The 19,046-nt window shown below is 52.5% G+C and overlaps 3 protein-coding genes across 3 annotated transcripts; 2 read left to right on the forward strand and 1 right to left on the reverse strand.

The window, feature by feature from the left end:
- Nucleotides 1–7,358: 7,358 nt before the first annotated feature.
- EAH_00011840 (receptor for activated C kinase, RACK protein, putative) lies at nt 7,359–10,276 on the forward strand (the record flags this gene model as incomplete). Its single annotated transcript, XM_013394787.1, has 6 exons — nt 7,359–7,479; nt 8,107–8,239; nt 8,500–8,591; nt 8,721–9,142; nt 9,530–9,775; nt 10,109–10,276. The coding sequence occupies 6 exons, from the start codon at nt 7,359–7,361 to the stop codon at nt 10,274–10,276; spliced, it is 1,182 nt and encodes a 393-aa protein (XP_013250241.1).
- A 351-nt stretch (nt 10,277–10,627) lies between these two features.
- EAH_00011850 (citrate synthase, putative) lies at nt 10,628–13,642 on the forward strand (the record flags this gene model as incomplete). The annotated part of the gene is made up of 8 exons (XM_013394788.1): nt 10,628–10,679; nt 11,559–11,765; nt 11,938–12,137; nt 12,287–12,415; nt 12,538–12,690; nt 12,795–12,861; nt 13,075–13,238; nt 13,397–13,642. The coding sequence occupies 8 exons, from the start codon at nt 10,628–10,630 to the stop codon at nt 13,640–13,642; spliced, it is 1,218 nt and encodes a 405-aa protein (XP_013250242.1).
- Nucleotides 13,643–14,723: 1,081 nt separating this feature from the next.
- On the reverse strand, nt 14,724–16,224 carry EAH_00011860 (hypothetical protein, conserved; the record flags this gene model as incomplete). Its single annotated transcript, XM_013394789.1, has 4 exons — nt 14,724–14,903; nt 15,000–15,175; nt 15,340–15,444; nt 15,660–16,224. The coding sequence occupies 4 exons, from the start codon at nt 16,222–16,224 to the stop codon at nt 14,724–14,726; spliced, it is 1,026 nt and encodes a 341-aa protein (XP_013250243.1).
- Nucleotides 16,225–19,046: the final 2,822 nt, after the last annotated feature.

Raw genomic sequence — 19,046 nt, forward strand, 5'->3', positions numbered from 1 at the left:
CCCCCCCCCCCCCCCCCCCCCCCCCGCACCCTTCATATCAATAACTACAGACTGTTTGAGAAGTGAGGGATACAGAAGTGTCCCGGCACCAGGTTCACTTCTGTATCCCTCACTTCTCGTTTTCGAAGTCCCGCATTCCCGTGCAGGCGAGTGGTAGGTGATTTGGGGGACTTGAACTGCTGTGTAGCTCCGCCGGAGTCTATTTACGTCCAGTCGCTCTATGGATTCGGCGTGGTTCTACGAGGACAGCATCGTGTGATGTAGAAGATAGGGTTTATCAAGAGCACGTACGGGAGTTCAGAAAATATCTCGGAATACGATATTGCGCGAGTTGGTTCAGATAACTACGACTTTCGGAGGGATTTATTAATAGCCCGGCCATCTTATGGCCATCTTCATGCCATTCATGGCCAGGATCATGCCTGCAGACCCACGAGCGGAATATTACATGGAGTATATGATATGTGAGTTTGACATATCTGCTGAAGAACTGAGCGCCTTAGTCGCCGATGTAGGGCCGCCTATCAAAGCAGCCAAAACGACGGATTCACTTTGATAGTGTGCCTGTTCTGGGTGTTAGTGCCTCTCGTCAGACTAGGGACTGTGTGTTCGAACCACGGCAGGAGCCAGGCATGCATCTACGTGAAGTGATGGATGAATTTCGTATGCATCAGACGAAGAGAAATACGTATAGGCTTGCAAGTCTCGTGCAGGTCTTCGCGCCCTTTATTGCCGTTGCTGCTTACGTGCATGTGCTATACCTGGCTGTGAGGAGTAAGGATTAGGAGGATTGAGTGGAGTGGTGTCCAAGCTTTGGGTTGCAGTGGCCGTTTTGAGTAGTAACACCTGTGCCGTTAGTGGTTCAGTCTACTCGTGCTTCAGGATGCAATGGATAGGAGATGCACCGGCATGGAGATAGGCAGAGACGGTGTATCGCGAGCTTAAGGCCCTGATGTGGGCTAAAAAGAGGCAATGTGGGGTACAAGCAGACCAGTGGTTCATGGACAGGCTACCCATTGTTCAGGCAGTACAGCATCGGTGTTTCCTAGTGTTGTTTAATTCACGGCTACGGGTGTCAACATGAAGGGGTCCCCTTCCCTTCTCCGCAAGTGGCCGCGGGTAGAAGATGCTGTTAGCCAGGCCTTAGCAAGTTCGCACTTTTCCAAATTTTGTGATATGATTGCCATGAGGGAGATCATGGCCGGGGCTGGGCAAAGAAGAGGAGACCCCTAACATCCCTTTTATAGGCAGAGCTTCTCAGACAGTGGCCCGTTTCGAATCCGTGGCCCGTTAGGCCCGGGTGCCATCATCACATGAAGAATGGGAGTCTATCTTGATGGAGGCCGTCAACAAGAAAATGTTCTTTGCTTCAAGCGGGCGTTCTAGCCGCGGTCTTTGCTCTGTGAGCCTTGCGCGAGTCCAAGCAGCAGCAGTTTCTGGGTGCCATTGTTACAATGGTTACCAAAGTCCGAGCTGTAGCAGCCTCTCAGTACAAGGGGCTGCTTAACACCGTCAATATGGCTCGTGATTATTGTGAGTTCTAGTCTTCGTTGCAAATAAAAGACCAACGCTCCCCACCTCTCCCGCTGCACTTGCAAGGCTGGTCGCGCGATGCTTTTCGTACCCGAAGCTCTACCCACGAGGGACGAGGCGGTGGATCATCAGGCTGTCGCATCAAAAAAAAAGGTAGAAGTGCCGGAGGATTCCTCCATCAATACCCATATCGACACTTTCATAGAGATGTCATCCAGAAGTCCGCTTGTTGAATTCCGCAGCTTCGTAGCAGGCCAAAGCCTTCAATCTCTCGGCCGGATGAGACATCGGAGCTCGAGAGCGCCAACATGTTTTATGAACCAAAATGGGGTTGTCGTAGAGCCAGCGGGTGAGATCGAGGAGGATTCCTGGTTCAGTGGGTTGGCTTCACGCATTCAGGCATCTATGGGGGTGGAACCCGCATGTGACTCAGCGCTGATGGTGGACTCCTCCGAGGAGTATCTTTCGACTGCCTTAACTGGCTACCAACAGAGCAGAGACGCTTGGCTGGGAGCTCCCTGGCTGCTCACTTGGGAGTTTAGTACCTTACGCATTTCCCCAAATATAGCAGTGAACCACCTGCGCTCTTTGAGCCCCTTGTGCAGAACGCGTATGTAAGACGCCCCAGCAGCCTATACAGGTACAGCAATCGGCGTACTGCGCCCTAACCGGCCCCCCAGCCCCAGGAGAAAAGTCTGGTAGGCAGGTTTACACACTACAATTTGGAGGGAGGCATTCACGAGGGAGGCAGTGTGGCCATGCTGAGTGAATCACGAAGGAGGCTCCACTCCGGAGAAGACAGCTTCCTTCTGGGCCAGCTCACGGGACGGGAGAATGTTTTCACCTCTCTGTCTTTTATGCATATAGATCCAGGCCTGGTGCTGTGTTTCGTTCGGCTTTGGCCGGTGAGAGCAGATCCCAGTTTCATGGGAAAGTGTTCGACTTCCTTGCATTCACGCTCTTCAGCAGCAGCTGTAGCTAGCTATCTAGCCTAGCGAAACCTCTTCACGATGCTCAGGCTAGTTGCCTGTCAACCATCACAAGCATATGCACCAGCCAAAGCGGGGGCTTGAACCCCCCAAACCCTCTCATTACAGCCCTCGCGATACTGGCTGCCTGGGGAGTACGCAACGTCTGTTGTTGAGTGCACCAAATCCTGCTTTGGCTTCCCTGCTTATGGACCTAATGTAGCGTAAACTGCACTTCCTCGAAACAGCCAAACTAAACCTGCTATTCGTTGTCACGGAGACGAGGTGGTAATTGCACCTGGGCTGCCAACTGGTAGCGCATCGTAGAGGTCAAAGTGCTGCGAGAGAATAACATGACGAGCTGCATGTGCAGCTGGAGGAGGCATCGGATGAGCAGGAGAAGGAGCATATCAAGGAGCTAATGAAACAACATTTACGAGCGATCACGCACACGAAGACGTGTGTTGTTTGCCCGAGAGGGTTGTGGTAGATGTAGCATGGTGCCTACATGAACAATTACGCGGCTTTAGGAGGCAGCCTGCACGCAGGCAGAAGTACAATTGTAAACACTGTTACTGCACACAGCTAAATCGAGCTTAGTTGTGCTCACATGAGAAGATACGTTGCAGCTCTAGTTGCAGCCAGGTGTGTTGCAACCCATTTCATGGTCACTGCCTCCAGAATGTCTGGGGACTGGAAGGGAGGTTAGATGCTAGGAATCCATGCCGTAGGTCTGTTTGCTTGATTGAGCCTCGCCACCATCTTCTTCAGATAAGACCGCAGACTCGTTGCATGCGGCGTCTCGTAGTGCACCATGATTTCCTTCCTCACCATCCCAGACGTCTCTATGAATGTGATGGGTCACGATTATTGCCGACTCTTTACCCTCTAAGACCTAGTTGAAAAGCAGTTGGCAGGATTGAGGTTCTGGATGCAGTGAATGCCTCATGGTTGCTGTAACATGGCATGCCTGGAGTGGGTGCATGCATTTCCATTTGCTGGCTACTGGAGGGCAAAAAATTGCAACACTTTTCCACAGTATTAACGCGTACATCACGAGCGGGGTTAGGCCTTATACCTGAATGTAGAGCTGCCTTGAAGCAGTAGTTGTACCTTGCATGCTGCAGCTCATGAGTATGCCGCATGCTCTCCCCACCAACCCTTCTGCCGCACTTGTGGGCATGTACTCTAGTGGTGACCGTAGACTGGCCATTGAAAGTGCTCTAACCCACCGACAGTCCATACATAGCATCTCACATTGCCTCCCAATTCAAAACAAGTCTTGATTCCTACCTACCCACGGAAAATAAGTGCTTCCACTTCTCCAGAGCGCCGGATGCTGAGGGTGCTGCCGACCGGCGGCTTGATCGTTCCGGCACTGAGTCCCCAGGAGGTAGTTAACATCGCAAGTCTTCTTCATTTTTTCTTTTTTCCTTGTTAAAGTGACTTTTTAATTATTGTGTACTTTCATTTTTTTCCCCTACTCTTGTGCTCCCGGCGCTACTCACGGGAGCAGTGACTGTGCGCTGCACCAAGGCACACCCGGTGCGGCTCTGTTGGGTTGCCAAACCCCAGCGATGAGCATGGCACTTTTGTCCTTGCTTCCTGTCCTAAACCAGGACTGTGCCGTCCCGTTTCTCCCAAAGTTTTGTTCGTTTTAGACCTTTTCGCCTCACTTTAAAACCAGGCACTGCCGCTATGCCCGGTACCTGGAGACTGGAGAGAAGGCCGCCTGTTTTGGGAATCCTTGTCGAGTATTTGTGGCTATATTGGCATCGTGACGGTACCGGACAAAGGCGGAGGAGTCTTGCTGTGCTTGGGAGCGCCGCATGGATAATAGCGCAGTCGTGAGCTGCTAACACCCCCCTCTCAAGGGGACAACCTGGTGTATATTCATTCGTTGCGAAGACGCTTTGTTGCTCAAAAGGAAAGCATTTTTTCATTTCCCTAAAAATATTGGTCAAAGGCTCAGCCGTTCCCCAAGTCAAATAATGGATTTTACGCGTTCAATAGCCCCGAAGCACCATAAAATCATGTGCGGGCTTTCGGTGGTTGCATTTGCAAGACAGGCTTGGGGTGCCCATTCGTTGGGGAGGCCAATCCACCACTTTTTTGCAAGATTCGGGGGACTCTTTGAAGGTAAACTGGAAGAGACCATCAAGGAGAGCTCGAAAAACAGTAGAATTGAAGGCAGACATCAAGCCTTTCCAATGTAGGCAAATCGTCACCTCCACTCGCCAAGCGGGTACAGGCCGAATAAGCAAAAAAACAATTGCTAATAACTAAGAAATCGGCCCCGAAAAAGCTAGTCTTGTCCAGAATGAAATATGGATAGCGCAAAGTTGCAGAGTTTTGTATATGTACCAGAGAAAATGCTGTTGGGCTTCGGCTCGGGGCCCGGTACAGTAATCTAGCCCCGCAGGAGCGGCAAGGTGGTGCTAAGTCGAGGAGGCCCTGGACAGCTCTTGTATTAGCAGTTGATATACTCAGTTTTTCGATCAGGCCTACGCTGTTTCCCCGAATTTAGAAGCAGGGAAGAAGGCACGGGACGAGAGATTGGTCCATGCAATGGCACCCGACGCAGCTGCATGTTTGCTCGCCCAGTAAAACGACCTGCCTTACTGCGGGTGTGCATTGCTGTGAAGAACGGATGCGAGACCTCCCGGTGACTCCGCTGATGCGTTTTTGTATGTCTTAATACTTTTTGACCACCGGCACAGGACTGCGTTCTACAGCCGAACATGCAAACTACAGTAAACTTGTATGTCCGTTTTTTCATCTGATGAGTGTCCTTGTAGAACTGCAGCGAGTGATCGATCAAGATATTTTTGTTGACTGGGTGGCTAATAAATGGACAACCTGTTTCGGTTCAGCCGGAATGTCCAGGAACTCTTTTTAACAACTGTGGCGCCCGCTGCGATCGCCACGTGAGACGAAGCAGTTCATAAAGGCACAATAGCGCTCGTTGGCATGCAAATAATAATCTAGCCAGTGTTTTGTGCCTCTGCAGTACGAGTACAACTAGACCCGGCGGAAATAGAAGACATACGTGTTCTTTCCCTGTACATTCGCACTGAATTTCAGCACATCACTCTCGCTTTGTGCAGGGCACTCCAACCAATGTGGTACTGGCATCGCTCTTGAAGGAGAAGCCTTCGTCTGAATCAGCTGGCGCGGTAACCGTTAGAAAGCTGACGAGTCGGAAACGCAGCGCCAAACAATTGTCTACTACTCCCGCACTGTACAGAGAGCCGAATCCGATAAGTGAGGAGAAGCTGTATGGGGTATAATGGGGAGTAAAGAAGTTTCATCATTCCTTATACGGCTGGCTTTGCACCTTTCAAATCGATCATAACACCTGAAAGCTTTTCAAGACTTCGGTGGTGCAAGAGTTGTTCGGAGGTTTTGCCAGCTTACGCATTATAGCTTCTAACTCAAGGAAATCCAGGTTATCATCTGTGTGGTCGCTGAAGAACATTCCCTGTTCCCCTATGGTCACGAGCTTTGTCTTTCAGCGATCATGATTAAGCGGGCCATGGTGGAGCCAACACAACAGTGGTGCAGGCGGCCAGTTCCTTTTCGCAGCGCACGATGTGCCCTCGAACAAAGGAATGTCTTTTCAGTCTTTCAAATGCCAGAAGCCAAAAAATACTCTCAAACCGTGGGCCGGTCTAATCGCCTCGCGTTCATCGACGCTGCAGAGCTGGCGGAGGCGGTTCACTACCACCGGCAGTATAAGGCTCCCACCGCAGCCACAGGAAGCCGCAGTAACCACCAGTAGCAGGCTGGAGGGGCGGAAGAACGACGGGGTTGGCAGTACGAGCAGCGTCAGCAGATGCTTTGCATTCCTTTTCCCCTCTAATTTTTCTTTACCTTCTCGTTGTTGGGGGCTCTGAAGTCTCTCGCGCCCTCCTTCCTTTCCCTCGCCCCTCCCATCCTTTGCTGCGCACCGAGGTGCACGAGCGCCTGTGCTGTTTGGGGACACGGCGGGGGCATATAGTGCATGCTGTGTGTGACGTTGGGCCACGTATTGCTCGCGTCAAGGCTAGCTCCTCCGCATCAAGTTGCTCTATATACAAGTGTCTACAGTGTTAGGTGTACAGCAATCGTCTGCATCGTTACGGGATGCAGCGAATGGAGCTCGGTTATGCCTGCGTATTGAGTTGACTTGCAGCAGTAGTTACAGCAATTCGTGTTTCAACTCACGCACTACTATCTTCTCTCCGCAAAAGCCCCAGGCCCTTGCGCCAGTGCACCCACGAGGCCTGAATAATACTGAGGAGTTTACATGCCTTTTGGGAGCTGTTATGTAATATTTTGACTCCATTGCCAACCTCGACAGTCCTCACTTAAGGCCGCGAAGTTTTGTCATCCCCTTTGCAAGCAAGAGGCCTTGAATATATCCAGAAGTTGGCACCTCCCGGCTGTTATTTTTATCGACAGATTGGGCAGTAAATAGTCAAAAGTAGTTCTGACTCACCACCTTGAATGCGTACAGTGCAGTGGTAGCCAACTCGGAGGCAAAGGCCACCTGCAGACCCGAGCCTGGTGCGAAGACAGCATCAGGAAGTTGGGGAAACCTGTGGCATCGAAGTAGTTATACTATTGTGAAAATTACTAAATTCATTTTCAGTCGGTGAACTAGACGAATCATGAAGGCAGCTAACCCCATCCTGGCTGAGTTTGCATGCAGGGGGCTGCTACTGCTGCTGCTGCACCCCGCCAGCAACATTAGCTCCCCACGCAGCATGCGCGAGGTGTTCTAGCCTGCCTGTAACGGGCGCCGAGGCGAAACGAGAGGTTCGTGAGAGTTTGTGCCTTAATTTTCACTGTTTCGCTCTCTGAGATTGAACGAAAATGAGCGTTTCAGTGGATTCCCCCCTCGTCTTCAAGGGCGTCCTTGAGGGCCACACCGACTGGGTGACGGCCATATCTACGCCCACCGCCACGAGCAACACGATCATATCTTCTTCCCGAGGTTAGAATTATGTTATTAACATTATTCGTTGAGGCTGTGTCTCCCCTTCCGCATCTGGATGCACCCCGCATGTGGCGGGGTCTTCGCAGTTGCCGACTCTGCGTAGGACGTGCGGACTGTATGAAATATATATGTGGTTGGCTGCTGCCCCTGCCCCTCTATGCATTTCTAAGGCCTCTTCTCTTTCTGTGGAGAGGCGGCATTGGGAAAATGCTTCGAAGCCGTTACTGTTCAGCGGTCACCCGTACGAGCTTTTGCTGTGGGGTATGGTCCTCTTGGCCTTCATACGGCGGTCTCTGCAGAACTCGTCACTGATTCCGCTTTCTTGCAATGATTTCCACCATTTATCCTGATCTGCATGCAGTTAGGTTTCAGGGGACTCCCGACAGCGACGGGGCCTGTGTGGCGTTCAGTCTTGTCCGACATTGAGCTCTATGTTAATTCCTGTGCTGGTCGAACTGGGGTGTCAAGCATATCCTTCTCTTCAGGCTCTGCTGAGGTGGAGGCATGCTGGGAGGAGGCTACAGTGGCACCTACACTACCCGGTGCACCTTCACCGGTCGCTCTGTTGCGTCTTGTCCATTGGGGCGGCACTTCATGAGGTGTTTCATTCTTCTCTTTCTGTAGTACATTACTTCGTGGGACAGGCTGATGACACGAGATCCCAGCTCACCTGTAGACCTGTTGGTCAATGCCACGAGAAATCTCCGAGGAGCGTCCCAGACGCTGCTCCTGAGAGTCCCTCGATATTGTGCTCTAGGTTTGTTTGCTTAAATTGACTAGTGTGTGTCCAGTTTTGCTCTTATATCGAGTTTTTCACGCTTTTTTTGAAGGATGATGACGCGAGATCCCAGCTCACTTGTAGGCCTGATGGTCGGTGCCGCGAGAAATCTCTTGAGGGGCGTCATGGACGCTGCTCCTGAAGGTCCTTGATTTTTTTTTCAATTTTGTTTGCTTTCTTCGCAAGTGTGTGTCAAGGAGTTGCACGTATTGTGGTCTATTTTCGTTTCTTGCGAAAAGGATGACACGAGATCCCAGCTCACTTGTAGACCCGATGGTCAATGCCGCGGGAAATCTCCGAAGGCGCAGAGACGTCGTTCCTGATGGATCATGTGTGCATTCATGTCTGGTGAAACTAATAGTAGTGTGGAAGAGAGGGTGCGGTGCGGTGCGGTTTGCTTGTAGCAAGTAAGTGGCACAAGAGTAGGGGAAGTGTCTTCCGCATGCGTTTGCTGTCACAGATAAGAAGATCATCGTGTGGAATTTGAACAATTCTCCTGATGCTGAAAGCGTCGGCTTTGCTCGCCGGGCGCTCACTGGGCACTCCCAGTGCGTGCAGGATGTTGTGATTTCAAGTGACTCGAACTTCGCGCTGTCCGGTTCCTGGGATAAGACCCTGCGTCTATGGGACTTGAACGTAGGAGAAACCGTCCGCACCTTCCAGAAGCACACCTCCGACGTCAACTCTGTCGCCTTCAGCGCAGACAACAGGCAAATCGTCTCGGGCTCCCGCGATAGAACCGTTCGCCTGTGGAACACCCTTGCAGATTGCAAGTACACCATCGAGGAAGGCCAGCACACCGATTGGGTCTCGTGCGTCAGATTCTCTCCGTCACCCAAGGAGCCTCTTATTGTCTCATGCGGCTGGGACAAGCTCGTCAAGGTTGGTCTCGCATTTTCACGCAGGTGGTCTATTCCGGTGCCCAGCATATCCTCTCTGTTGGCTGTCACAGGCATGCACATCAGCAGAGGGGCTACAGGGTCACCTAGAAAAACTCAATCGTTGCCTCACCAGTCTCGTTAAGCCCAATTTGTCGCACAGCGAGACCTATACAGGGCTTCAACATATCCCGCCTTCTCTCAGGGGCATGTGTCCCCTCATTTCGTGGTTGTGCACAGATGCCACCACCGATTTTTTTTAGGCGTTTTTTGGCTTTTATGTATGACGGCGGTGTACGATGTACGATGCGATTAATTGAAGTACTTAGGTTCCTTCAAGAAGAGTGGAATTCAGATGCATTTGGTTTGGGATGTTGTCTGGCGGTTTCAGGTCTGGAGTTTGACGACTTGCAAGCTCATGACCAATCTTGTAGGCCACACATCGGTTCTGTACACAGTAACGGTTTCTCCTGATGGCTCGCTGTGCGCCTCCGGTGGCAAGGACGGAGTTGCCATGTTGTGGGACGTCAGCGAGGGCAAGCATCTGTACTCCTTGGACGCGAGCTGCACCATCAATAGCCTTTGCTTCTCTCCTTGCAACTACTGGCTGTGCGCTGCAACGGACAAATCCGTCAAGGTAAGCATTAGCACCCGTTCGCGAAAGAAACACACGGCAACTTGCATGATGTGGCGGCATCTGCCAGGAGGAAGCGGCAATGAAGAGATATCATTCCTCGTATTGACTGCGGCTCCTCAGCGCGAGAGAGTTCGTATGAAACAAACGTATTTGTGTCCGAGCCGCAATCTTCAATTCAGACCATTTGTCATATGTCCACTTTGCCATTTTGTGTGCTTTAAAGTGCGCGGAGCGTCTTGTGCCAATTTTTCTAGGGGTGTAGAATCAGTACGTCTGGGTTTGTATTGACTACGAGTTTGCCGCTGTGTCTCCTGTCTTATTCGATTCCTGCAGATCTGGGACCTCGAGAATAAGAATGTGCTCGATGACATTCATCCAGACGAGCCAATCAAGAGCGGTATTCCATGGTGCACTTCTCTCAACTGGTCGTATGATGGCCGCACTCTGTTCGTTGGGACGACAAGTGGCAAGATCTACGTATACGAGATCGCAGAGGAGTAGTGTGTCCCACATCCCTAGCACAGCCGAGCAGTGGCCGCAGCCAGTGCTAGGTTTGATGTTACAGAGGGCGCGCACACCACATGCAGCTTTGTTTGTGGAGTTTTGGGAGGGCGGAGAACACGGCCAAAAACCTCGAAACTTTGCCGTATTTCAACGTGCAAAAAAGTAAATGAGTGGCACATGATGTAGAAGTGAACAGCCGGATCAATTCCCGTCGTAGATGATCAGTGCGACGCTACATATATATAGGGACGGCTATGCAGGTTGCAGTTACTTTAAGTGAGCTTCACCTCAGTGAGTTAGCACTGTTCGCGTCTATTTTTATTTGACCCTAGAGTACGCTCCCATGAAATGATGACCTACGCGGTTGGCATGGACGGGAGCATGCGGTGGCTGTCGGAAGGTCAAAGAACGACGGTACATCTTGTACGCATGCTGTTTGATGGGGCGCTAAGCTGAAAGATAGTAGTTTCCGTTTCAGTTGAGCTAACCCCCTGTAGGCCCTGTCTAACGGCCTGCAGACACTGGGTAGCGAGCTACTCCACTCCAGGCGATTAGAGCTGTGACGATTTAATGCGTTATCAAAACCTTAACGAATTGAAGAACGCTTAGAAGCCCCTCAGAAGTAAGGTGAAAATGACCCCCCCTGTCCATCCGTCTTGCAGCTATTCAGCGCATGCCACTAAAAGCGGGGGTATTTCTAGGACAGCGTCAGTCGGCGCGTTTTTCCTCCAGTCTCTTCAGCCAAAGAGTTCGAATGCATTCATTTCTACATATCTACAGCATTAAGATGTCGTAATGCATGTTACAATCAACTGGCGTCTCGGCAGGAGGCATGCTGCAGACGTTTGAGCTGCCCTTCGTTGGCCAGTGGCCTTGCCGGGCTTATCCCGACTGGTGTGTCTGATGGCCAAACGCTCTGTACGATATATTGCAATAATCTTCAAAATAATGAAAGTATATGGACGGTTGTTGAAGCTGCCGCTGCAGATAGGAAGCAATTCATGCATTTGTTCCACGTGTTTGAGTGGTCCACCCAAAGTAGCCTGCCGCCGTCCGACAACCGTGTACGTCGTCGAGTGTTATCCTCCCTTCTTCGCCCTAGCATTCAAGGCATTTCCAAATAATAATAGTGAGCGCATTCAATAGAGCAAGAGGAGTGGATCAAAGGCCCTCCTTCACCAATGAAATCCGCCAAGGCCCGTGTGCTCACAAAGGTCACTTGAATTGGTGTGACCCATAATAGAAAGCTCTTTAGCATGTGCATGTGTACCCATTGCAGGCGTATTCGTAACCATGTCGCCTTCTGTGCCGTACTCTGTTTCCCTGAACTCTGTCCCCACACGCCACACCGAGCGCGCGGGCACCTACTCAGAAAGGAGTCCGGACGCCCAGCCTTCAAAAGAGTCCTCCAAGACACCGTCGTCGGGGGGCCTAGCCGGAGTTGTCGCTGGAGAGTCGTCTATCTGCACGGTTGCCTTGGGGAGCGGTGGGCCAGCGCTTTTCACGTGCCTCGGCTTCCTGCCACTGCTGCGCATGGCTCTACGCCCTTTGGTTAACACCAGAAAATTGTGAATGGCTTAGTATAGCTCCCAAAAATGGAGCTTACATTAGGACTGATGTGGTATAGGGCCATGAGCTGAATGGTTCCTTATGCATAGGGCTGAACTACAGAGGATACAATGTTGTGGATTTGGCCCGAGAGGCAACTTTCGAGGAGGTGGTGCATTTGCTTTTGCTTGGCGAGCTACCAAACCAACAACAACTGGTAACCCTTAAGAAAAAGCTTTACGAGGCGAGGCAGCTGCCACCTCCGCTCCTCGCAGTCCTCAGACAAATACCGAAAGAAGCCCATCCCATGGTGAGACAGACTCGACCGCAGCGATGATCAGATGCCTCACCCTTTGAGAAGCGGCAGCTGCAAGATCAGCTGAAGTAACTGCAGAGCCAGACGATACAGTAGCGTGTAAGTTCCTTAACTTTCGCCTTCTTGCTTTTTTCTCGCTGCAGGATGTCTTGAGGACGACGTGCTCTGTCGTGGGCACTCTAGAGCCGGAAATCAACCCACCTCAGCAACAGGTTGACGTATGCTTTGCCGCACAGCCAAGCCCAGAGATCCGCTTTCTGCAGTCTGTACTGGTCACATCGCTGTCAACCTTGGCATCATCGATGCATGCAAGCACCAGCCTGGAGCAACGACAGCGGCACCATCAACGGCAGCAACAGCAAAATAGGTTGGTTCATGACCTGTGTGGCTGCAGATTGCAATTCGTCTCATTGGTTGTTTCGGAGGCGCCTTGAACTACTGGTACCACTTCGCCAATTCGGGCAAAGAAATATCACTTGCGTCTGATCCTGAGGATTCGGTAGCCACAAACTTTCTGAAATTACTAAACGGGGACCCGGCCTTTACTGTGAGAAATCGGAAGGTGGAGTACCAACACTTAGCTTCTAGCAGGTTGGGGGGTGGCTTTTGAGCCTCGGTATGGGCTTGCTTTGCTTTGAGATGTATGCACAGCCCCACCCCATAGTGGCGAAGACGCTGGACACATCTCTTATCCTGTACGCAGAGCACGACTTCAACGGTGAGGGCCCCAGATCACTTCCCTCTCAGATGGGCCAGGCCGCTGCACACTGCTCTATGCATCAAAACGGCAGGCGTCAGTCCTTCGCGCCCGCACAGCTGTCTTGAAGCTTCTGCTGTTGCTTGTCGCGGTGCCTGTGATATTTCCTGTTTCTACTGCTGGTCACGTGACTCTGATATTTCTTGCTTCCTTCTTCTGCTCCTGTTGCGGCAGCGTCGACCTTCGCGTGCCGCGTTACTGCGGGAACCCGCAGCGACCTCTACAGCTGCATTTGCTCGGGAATAGGAACATTGAAGGGGCCCTTGCACGGGGGGGCCAACCAAGCAGCTCTGGAGATGCTGCTCCCCTTGGCCTCCATTGAGGAAGCAAAGCAACGGGTGCAGAGGCCGCTGCTGCAGCATTAGCACTTCGTTTTGCCCGCTGCTATTTGTGCCACTGCCGCTACTACTGCTGCTGTTGTCTATTCCCTTGCTGTAGTTGTCTGCTGTGATTTTTCATAGCACTCTCTCTGCGGTTTAACAGTGCGTTCCCGCAGCTGGAGGAAGCTTTCGCTCACCGGGAGGTCATCATGGGCTTTGGCCACCGGATGTACAAACATGGAGACCCGAGGGCTCCTTTGATGCGCCGGCTGGCCGAAGCCCTCGCCGCTGCACAGCTGCCCGATTCCGACCCGGAGATGGTGCGAATTGGGGCCTTTATTGAGGAGCACATGCTCAGGAGGAAAAATATGCACGCAAACGTCGACTTCTCGGCAGCAATTGCGTACAAGCAGTCAGACTAATGAATGCTGCTGTTGCTGTTGTTGCTGCTGCGTTTGCTGTACCTCTGGTCGCCCCGCAGCCTCTGCAACCCGCCCAGACAATCTGTTCGGTGGTGCTGCTGCTGTAGGTGCGGAGTGCCCATCCGGTTTTTCACGCCCCTGTTTGCCATTGCGAGAACCGCTGGCTGGGCGGCCCACGTGCTGGAGCAGCGCGCGGTCAACAAACTAATTCGGCCAACATCTATCTACAAGGGCCCCCGCCCGCGGCCTTTCTTGCCCATGGACCGGAGGGGCCTCTCTGCTAATCTGTAGGGGGGCTACGTCGAAACTATGTTCTTCAAAATTTTCACTTCTGCTTCTTGCAAGCTCGTAGTGAGCAGAATGTAGCTGAGTCTGTATACGTGGTGCCCCAAAAGCCATTTACGCAGGCTTGTGCTCTGCTGCACTGCAGCAGCAGTCCGCCAATATGGCCCTTTTAGCCTTATTTGTGAACACTACGCGGGAGTTAGTCGTCTCCCAACTGGCTCCTGTAAGAGCTCTCGAGTCATCTGAAGCTCAGGGGTTTCCTTTCCTTGCCTCTGTTTCTCTGACCAAAAACTTTGGGGTCAAACGGCTGCAGACGTTGCGTGCAGTGTAAGGTGTACTCACACCCGCAACCCCACCCACGACCGCCTCACAACTCACGTGGTGCAAACACAGCACCCTGGCGGCTGGTTGGCCAGCCTCCTCCTAGAGACCGCTAGCTTCTTCAGCATTCGGTCCTCCGAGCTGTTTCTGCTTGCTTGTCTCTGTCAAGAAATCCTGAGAGTGGCTACTGAAACGTGCAGCCGCACGTGCACAAACTCACGGGCACATCCTCGCGGCAAAGTACCTCGGTGCCCGGGTGTGTTCGCTGCAGCACTAGTTGCTGCTGCTGCTGCCGCCGAGACCGAACAGAGTCTGCCCCAACTGACAATGCTGCAGCAGCTGCGAGTGTCTGTTCAGCAGACTCTCATTGGCCTCCGTGAAGCGGCTGCTGCAGAAACATTGAAGCAACTGGGGCTGGCTAGGCTGGTAACGTAAAATGGCTGTCTCAGACGCCACTGCAATGTCTAGAGCTTCATCACTGCTTTGGAGGGAAGAAGAGCTTCGGCTTCTTCTCTTTCTTCGCCTTCTCTTTCTTCGCCTGCGCCTCCTGGGTGGCCAATTTCTTTGCCAAATCTTTGCTGCTTGCGGGGCTCCGCTTCGCTGCCGCTGCCGCCTTCAGACGAGCCGCGATCTTGGCAGGGTCTTCAGGTGCAGCCTGCAACATCAGCACCCAACGCACGTTGCATACACTGCCACTGGAAAGAGGCAACATTAGCGGCAGCCACAGAACTCTGTGACGCGCAGTACTTACTGGGATGTCTGCGTTGTCCTCAGTTTCAGATTCAAGATGCTGCTGCTGCTGTTGCTGCTGTTGATGGGCTTTTTTCTTTTTCTTCTTCTCGCTCGCACCGCTTCCTGCCTTGGGCAGTTGCTGCTGTGGCTGCTGTTGCGGCTGCGGCTTCGGCTCAACGGGTACAGATGGAGTTACTGCAGCAGCAACACAGGAGAAGCGCCTCCCCTTTTGCTTTGTCTTCCTAGCAGCAGCACCTACCGAAGCTAAAGCACCTCTACAAGAGGTGCAATAACAACAAAGCTTGTAGCAACAGAAACAGCATCAGCAACGTATAGGGCGGGTAGGGTTAAGGACTTACGGCCCGCCTCATTCAGGGCCCGTTCCAGCTCCTCCATCTCGCGTTGCTTCCTTTCCTTCCTGCTAAGACCTTTCAAAGGGTCAGCCGCAGCAGCCCCACCCGCACCTGCAGCAACGGCACCAAAGAAAAATTCGCACTACCCTCTGATGTTGCTGCTTCTGCTGCTTCGCCCTGTAGCCATCTTTTTCTCCCTCTGAAGCCGCGAAACGTGTTCCACATGCTGTCACGTCCCTCACTGCCGCAAGCGCTACGAGCACGAGATACAAGCACCCAAAAGAAGCATGGAGGGAAAGCAGGCATACACCCGATCCTCTCCTCACCTTTGGCTTTGCGTCTGCCCTCCGACGGGGACCGGGTTGGTATTTCTCTGCTCGTTGGCCTTTCCTCCTCCTCTCCGCTGCTGCTGCTGCTGCTACTGCTAGCTGCCAAATAGTCTCCTTTGGGGTATCCTTCAGCATCGCTGGCGAAATCTTCCTCTGAAGATGTCTCCACGTCCGAGTAGAAGGCGTCCCTTGGGTGTTGCTGCTGCTGCTGTGATCTGCGCCCCGCAACGCCTCCCGCACCAGCCGCAGTACGGTGGGGCACTGTCACTGCTAAGGGCCCATCATCCTCAGAGTCAACCTCGACGTCAGCCCAGCGGGCCCCTTGCAGCAGGGAGGCAGCTCCTGGGGAGAGCTGTGCCTTTACAGCAGCTGCAGCAGCTGCTGTGGCTGCTGCTGAAGCAGCAGCAGCTGACGCAGCTGCTGCCGCCTTCATTTCCCGACGCTCGCGACGCCGCCGTTCCCTCTCAGCCTGCCGCTCCAGCCGACGCTGCAGGGCGTCTTCCTCCTTGAGCACCTCATACGGGTTTGCGAGCGCGACCTTATCGCCAATGCCGCTCGCCATTATCCCAGTTTACTGCTGCTGCTGCTGTTGTTGTTGTTACTGCTGTTGCTGAGGGAGGAGCACGCCTGTCAAACTCCTCCAGCCACGGAGGCCCCTGCTGCAGCACTTGGAGAAGAACGGCAGATCTGCTGCCGGAAAACAGGTGGAGCCTCTGAGCACTGGCGCTCTTGTGGCTCTATTGAAAGGTAGAAACCTCACCAAAAGCACAAGTCAGGGTGGGGTGTCTGAGCAGCGGGCAGTATGTATAGGCCGGCACGCAACCGCCTGCCAGCCCGACAAAAAAGCAGCAAGCGGTTCAAAGACGTCAGAATACGCGACAAACACTACTGTGGTGGCTCGGCAACTACATGTCTTGTAGTATATTCAAGAAGGCTCAGCACGGCGCCTGAACGCCAAAGGGGGCCCCCAAAGCAGCTGCTGCCCCCGTGGGAACCTCTTGCACTTCCCCTTTCTTAGCTGCGTTGAAGAAAGAGACAGAATGGAGCTAAAAAGAAAACGGAAAAAGAAAATGACGCAATAAGTACTGAGGCAGAGCGCGAAACTCACACACTGCAACGAAGCAACAGGAGCGCCCACGGCGGCAGCACAATGTACAACACTGCAAGTCCGTGCTGAGGAGTTGCTGTAAAAGAAAAGACCAGAGCCCTAACAAAAGCACAAAAGAATGTCCAATCGGAGCGAACCAATATAAAAGACCGCAACAAAAGCTGTAGCTAGACCTAAAGCCAGCTACAGCGGCCGCTGCTGCGGCGGCGCTCTCGGGCGCTGTGGGGCACCGAGGCTTCCAGCTGCTACAAGCGTTCAGTCTGCTGTTTTTGTTCGCTCGAGGCAGAGCGTATTCTATGTATTTAAGATCAATTATACAAGAATAAGAACGCATTCACTAATTAGCAGAGTGCACATTTGCCGGCGAAAACCTCCTCTACAAGTGTGTCGGGGGTCCCAGCCTCGTTGTGTTCAACGACGAGTGTATAGACTTTTCTATCGGAGTTGAGGCAAGGCGCACGAGGTGCCTCCTTGCAGACTTATTGGAATTTGAGGGGTTCACGCATTGATGGGTGACGGAACTTCGCTAGCTCTAGCAGATGAAGTATGTGTGTAGGAGAGAGCTCGCGACGTTGTCACGGGACCGTCCTGAGTTGCACTCGAGCGAAATTCCTTAAATCAGGAGTTCAGAAGAGCCATTTGACCTCCTCTTCAGCCCCCAGATGCTCTGGGCAAAACGGCTCAAGGGCGTGAGGCTGGCGGATAGGGGCGGGCCTGGAATGAGCAGCAACGCGCCTTGTTGCGACTGACGCTGCTGGGCAATTCCTCATGCGAAACTAGCCAAACCCGCTTTAACTGTCTGCGCTAACACTGTAGATAGTTGTTGTACTTCTCCCTCCGTGCAGACTGTCTAGTAGGGCCATGTAATTGTGCGTGTGCCAACGCCGGGTATACAATGTTACACCTGCCACTAGTCGGGCTGGAAGCACGTGCCCTCGTGTGGGAGATCGCTCGTAAATGCTGTTTCTAGGCATTCGATGGTTCCACCAGCTGCACATGGAGATCGTCATGATATTGTCTCGTACTGCTTAGGCCTCGGTGGTGCGTTGACTGTTGGCAGCCCAGCTGAGCTTCTCCACAACTAAAACGCGTGGAAAGTCTGTGATTCTGTTGGGTACAACCTTGTCTGCTTTGTCACGTAGCACTTCCTTGATCAGCTTCTGGAGGGATTCAAACTTCGCCTTCGGCTCCTCCAGCTTCTCCTCCCCACCATTTTCGAGACCCTCCTTCATCCGCTCCAGTTACTACGTGGCTTCTTTAAAAGCTTTCTCTAGAGATGCTGAGAGGGATACCCTACGTACAGTTGAATACTACTGCCTTTTTTCCGTTTTCTCGGCTTTTTGTCTACTTTTGCAGTTGTAGTTTTGTGGGTTTCAAAGAGGACGAAGGGCGCGTTGCAGCCCCAAAAGGAGGACCCTGAACTCGAGTTGACTTTAGGCATTGGAGTGATACACTGCCAAATGCTGTGTGTCGGGTTAGACAACGGTGTTTCGGTGAAGATGTTGGATATCAGAGAGCAACGGTTCGAAGAGTCCACGGCTGCTCCCTGACATCCCCGGTCTTCACCGAAACACCTTTGTCTAGCCGGACACTAGGCCTGGGCAAAAATACAGCCCACTCCGTAAAAGGGAGAAGCTCAAGCCTCTTCGACGAATTTTGCAGGTTTAAAAGTCCAACATGCTGCAACGGAGTACGGTCGGTGCCTTCAGTCAGCCTGAGGGCGGCTTGCGGTGGTCATGGTATGGTCGAAATTGAGACGCTCCCTACAGGCGCGCCAGAACGCGGTAACGAACTCCCGGTCCCTGCCAGTAGTGCTACTTTTAGGAAAATGTGGAGCTTCCAGAGATGATTACTAAATAATTGGGCCTCTCATTCCGTTGTAACCGAATTTAAACAAGGGATGAACCTGGAATACTTGCTGAGATCGTATTGGCGACGTAGATGCTATCGCAGCTTCCGACTGGTGGTAACCCCACTATAAAATCGATTGAGACATCCGTCCAGATCCGCTCATATGTCGGAAGACTCTGGACGAGTCTAGGTTTAAGTGTGGTTTGCGGCTGTAGCTGCTAGCATTCCGAATATGCTTGCGAGGAGATGCTCCTGCGGTGAGGGGCGCATCCTTGGGCATCAAAAGGACCTAACCGCTCGTTCCACCGTTGTGCTAACTACAGCATGGCCAGCTAAACTATGGCTGCGCATTTTCCACCAAACATCTTTGCTAAGCAAAGCTGAACCGTGTGATGGGCGGATGCTACGATTCTTGTGGTACCACA

The sequence above is a fragment of the Eimeria acervulina genome, genomic scaffold (assembly GCF_000499425.1).
Source record: "Eimeria acervulina Houghton genomic scaffold, Eah_scaff64, whole genome shotgun sequence".
NCBI classification, from domain to species: Eukaryota; Apicomplexa; class Conoidasida; order Eucoccidiorida; family Eimeriidae; genus Eimeria; species Eimeria acervulina.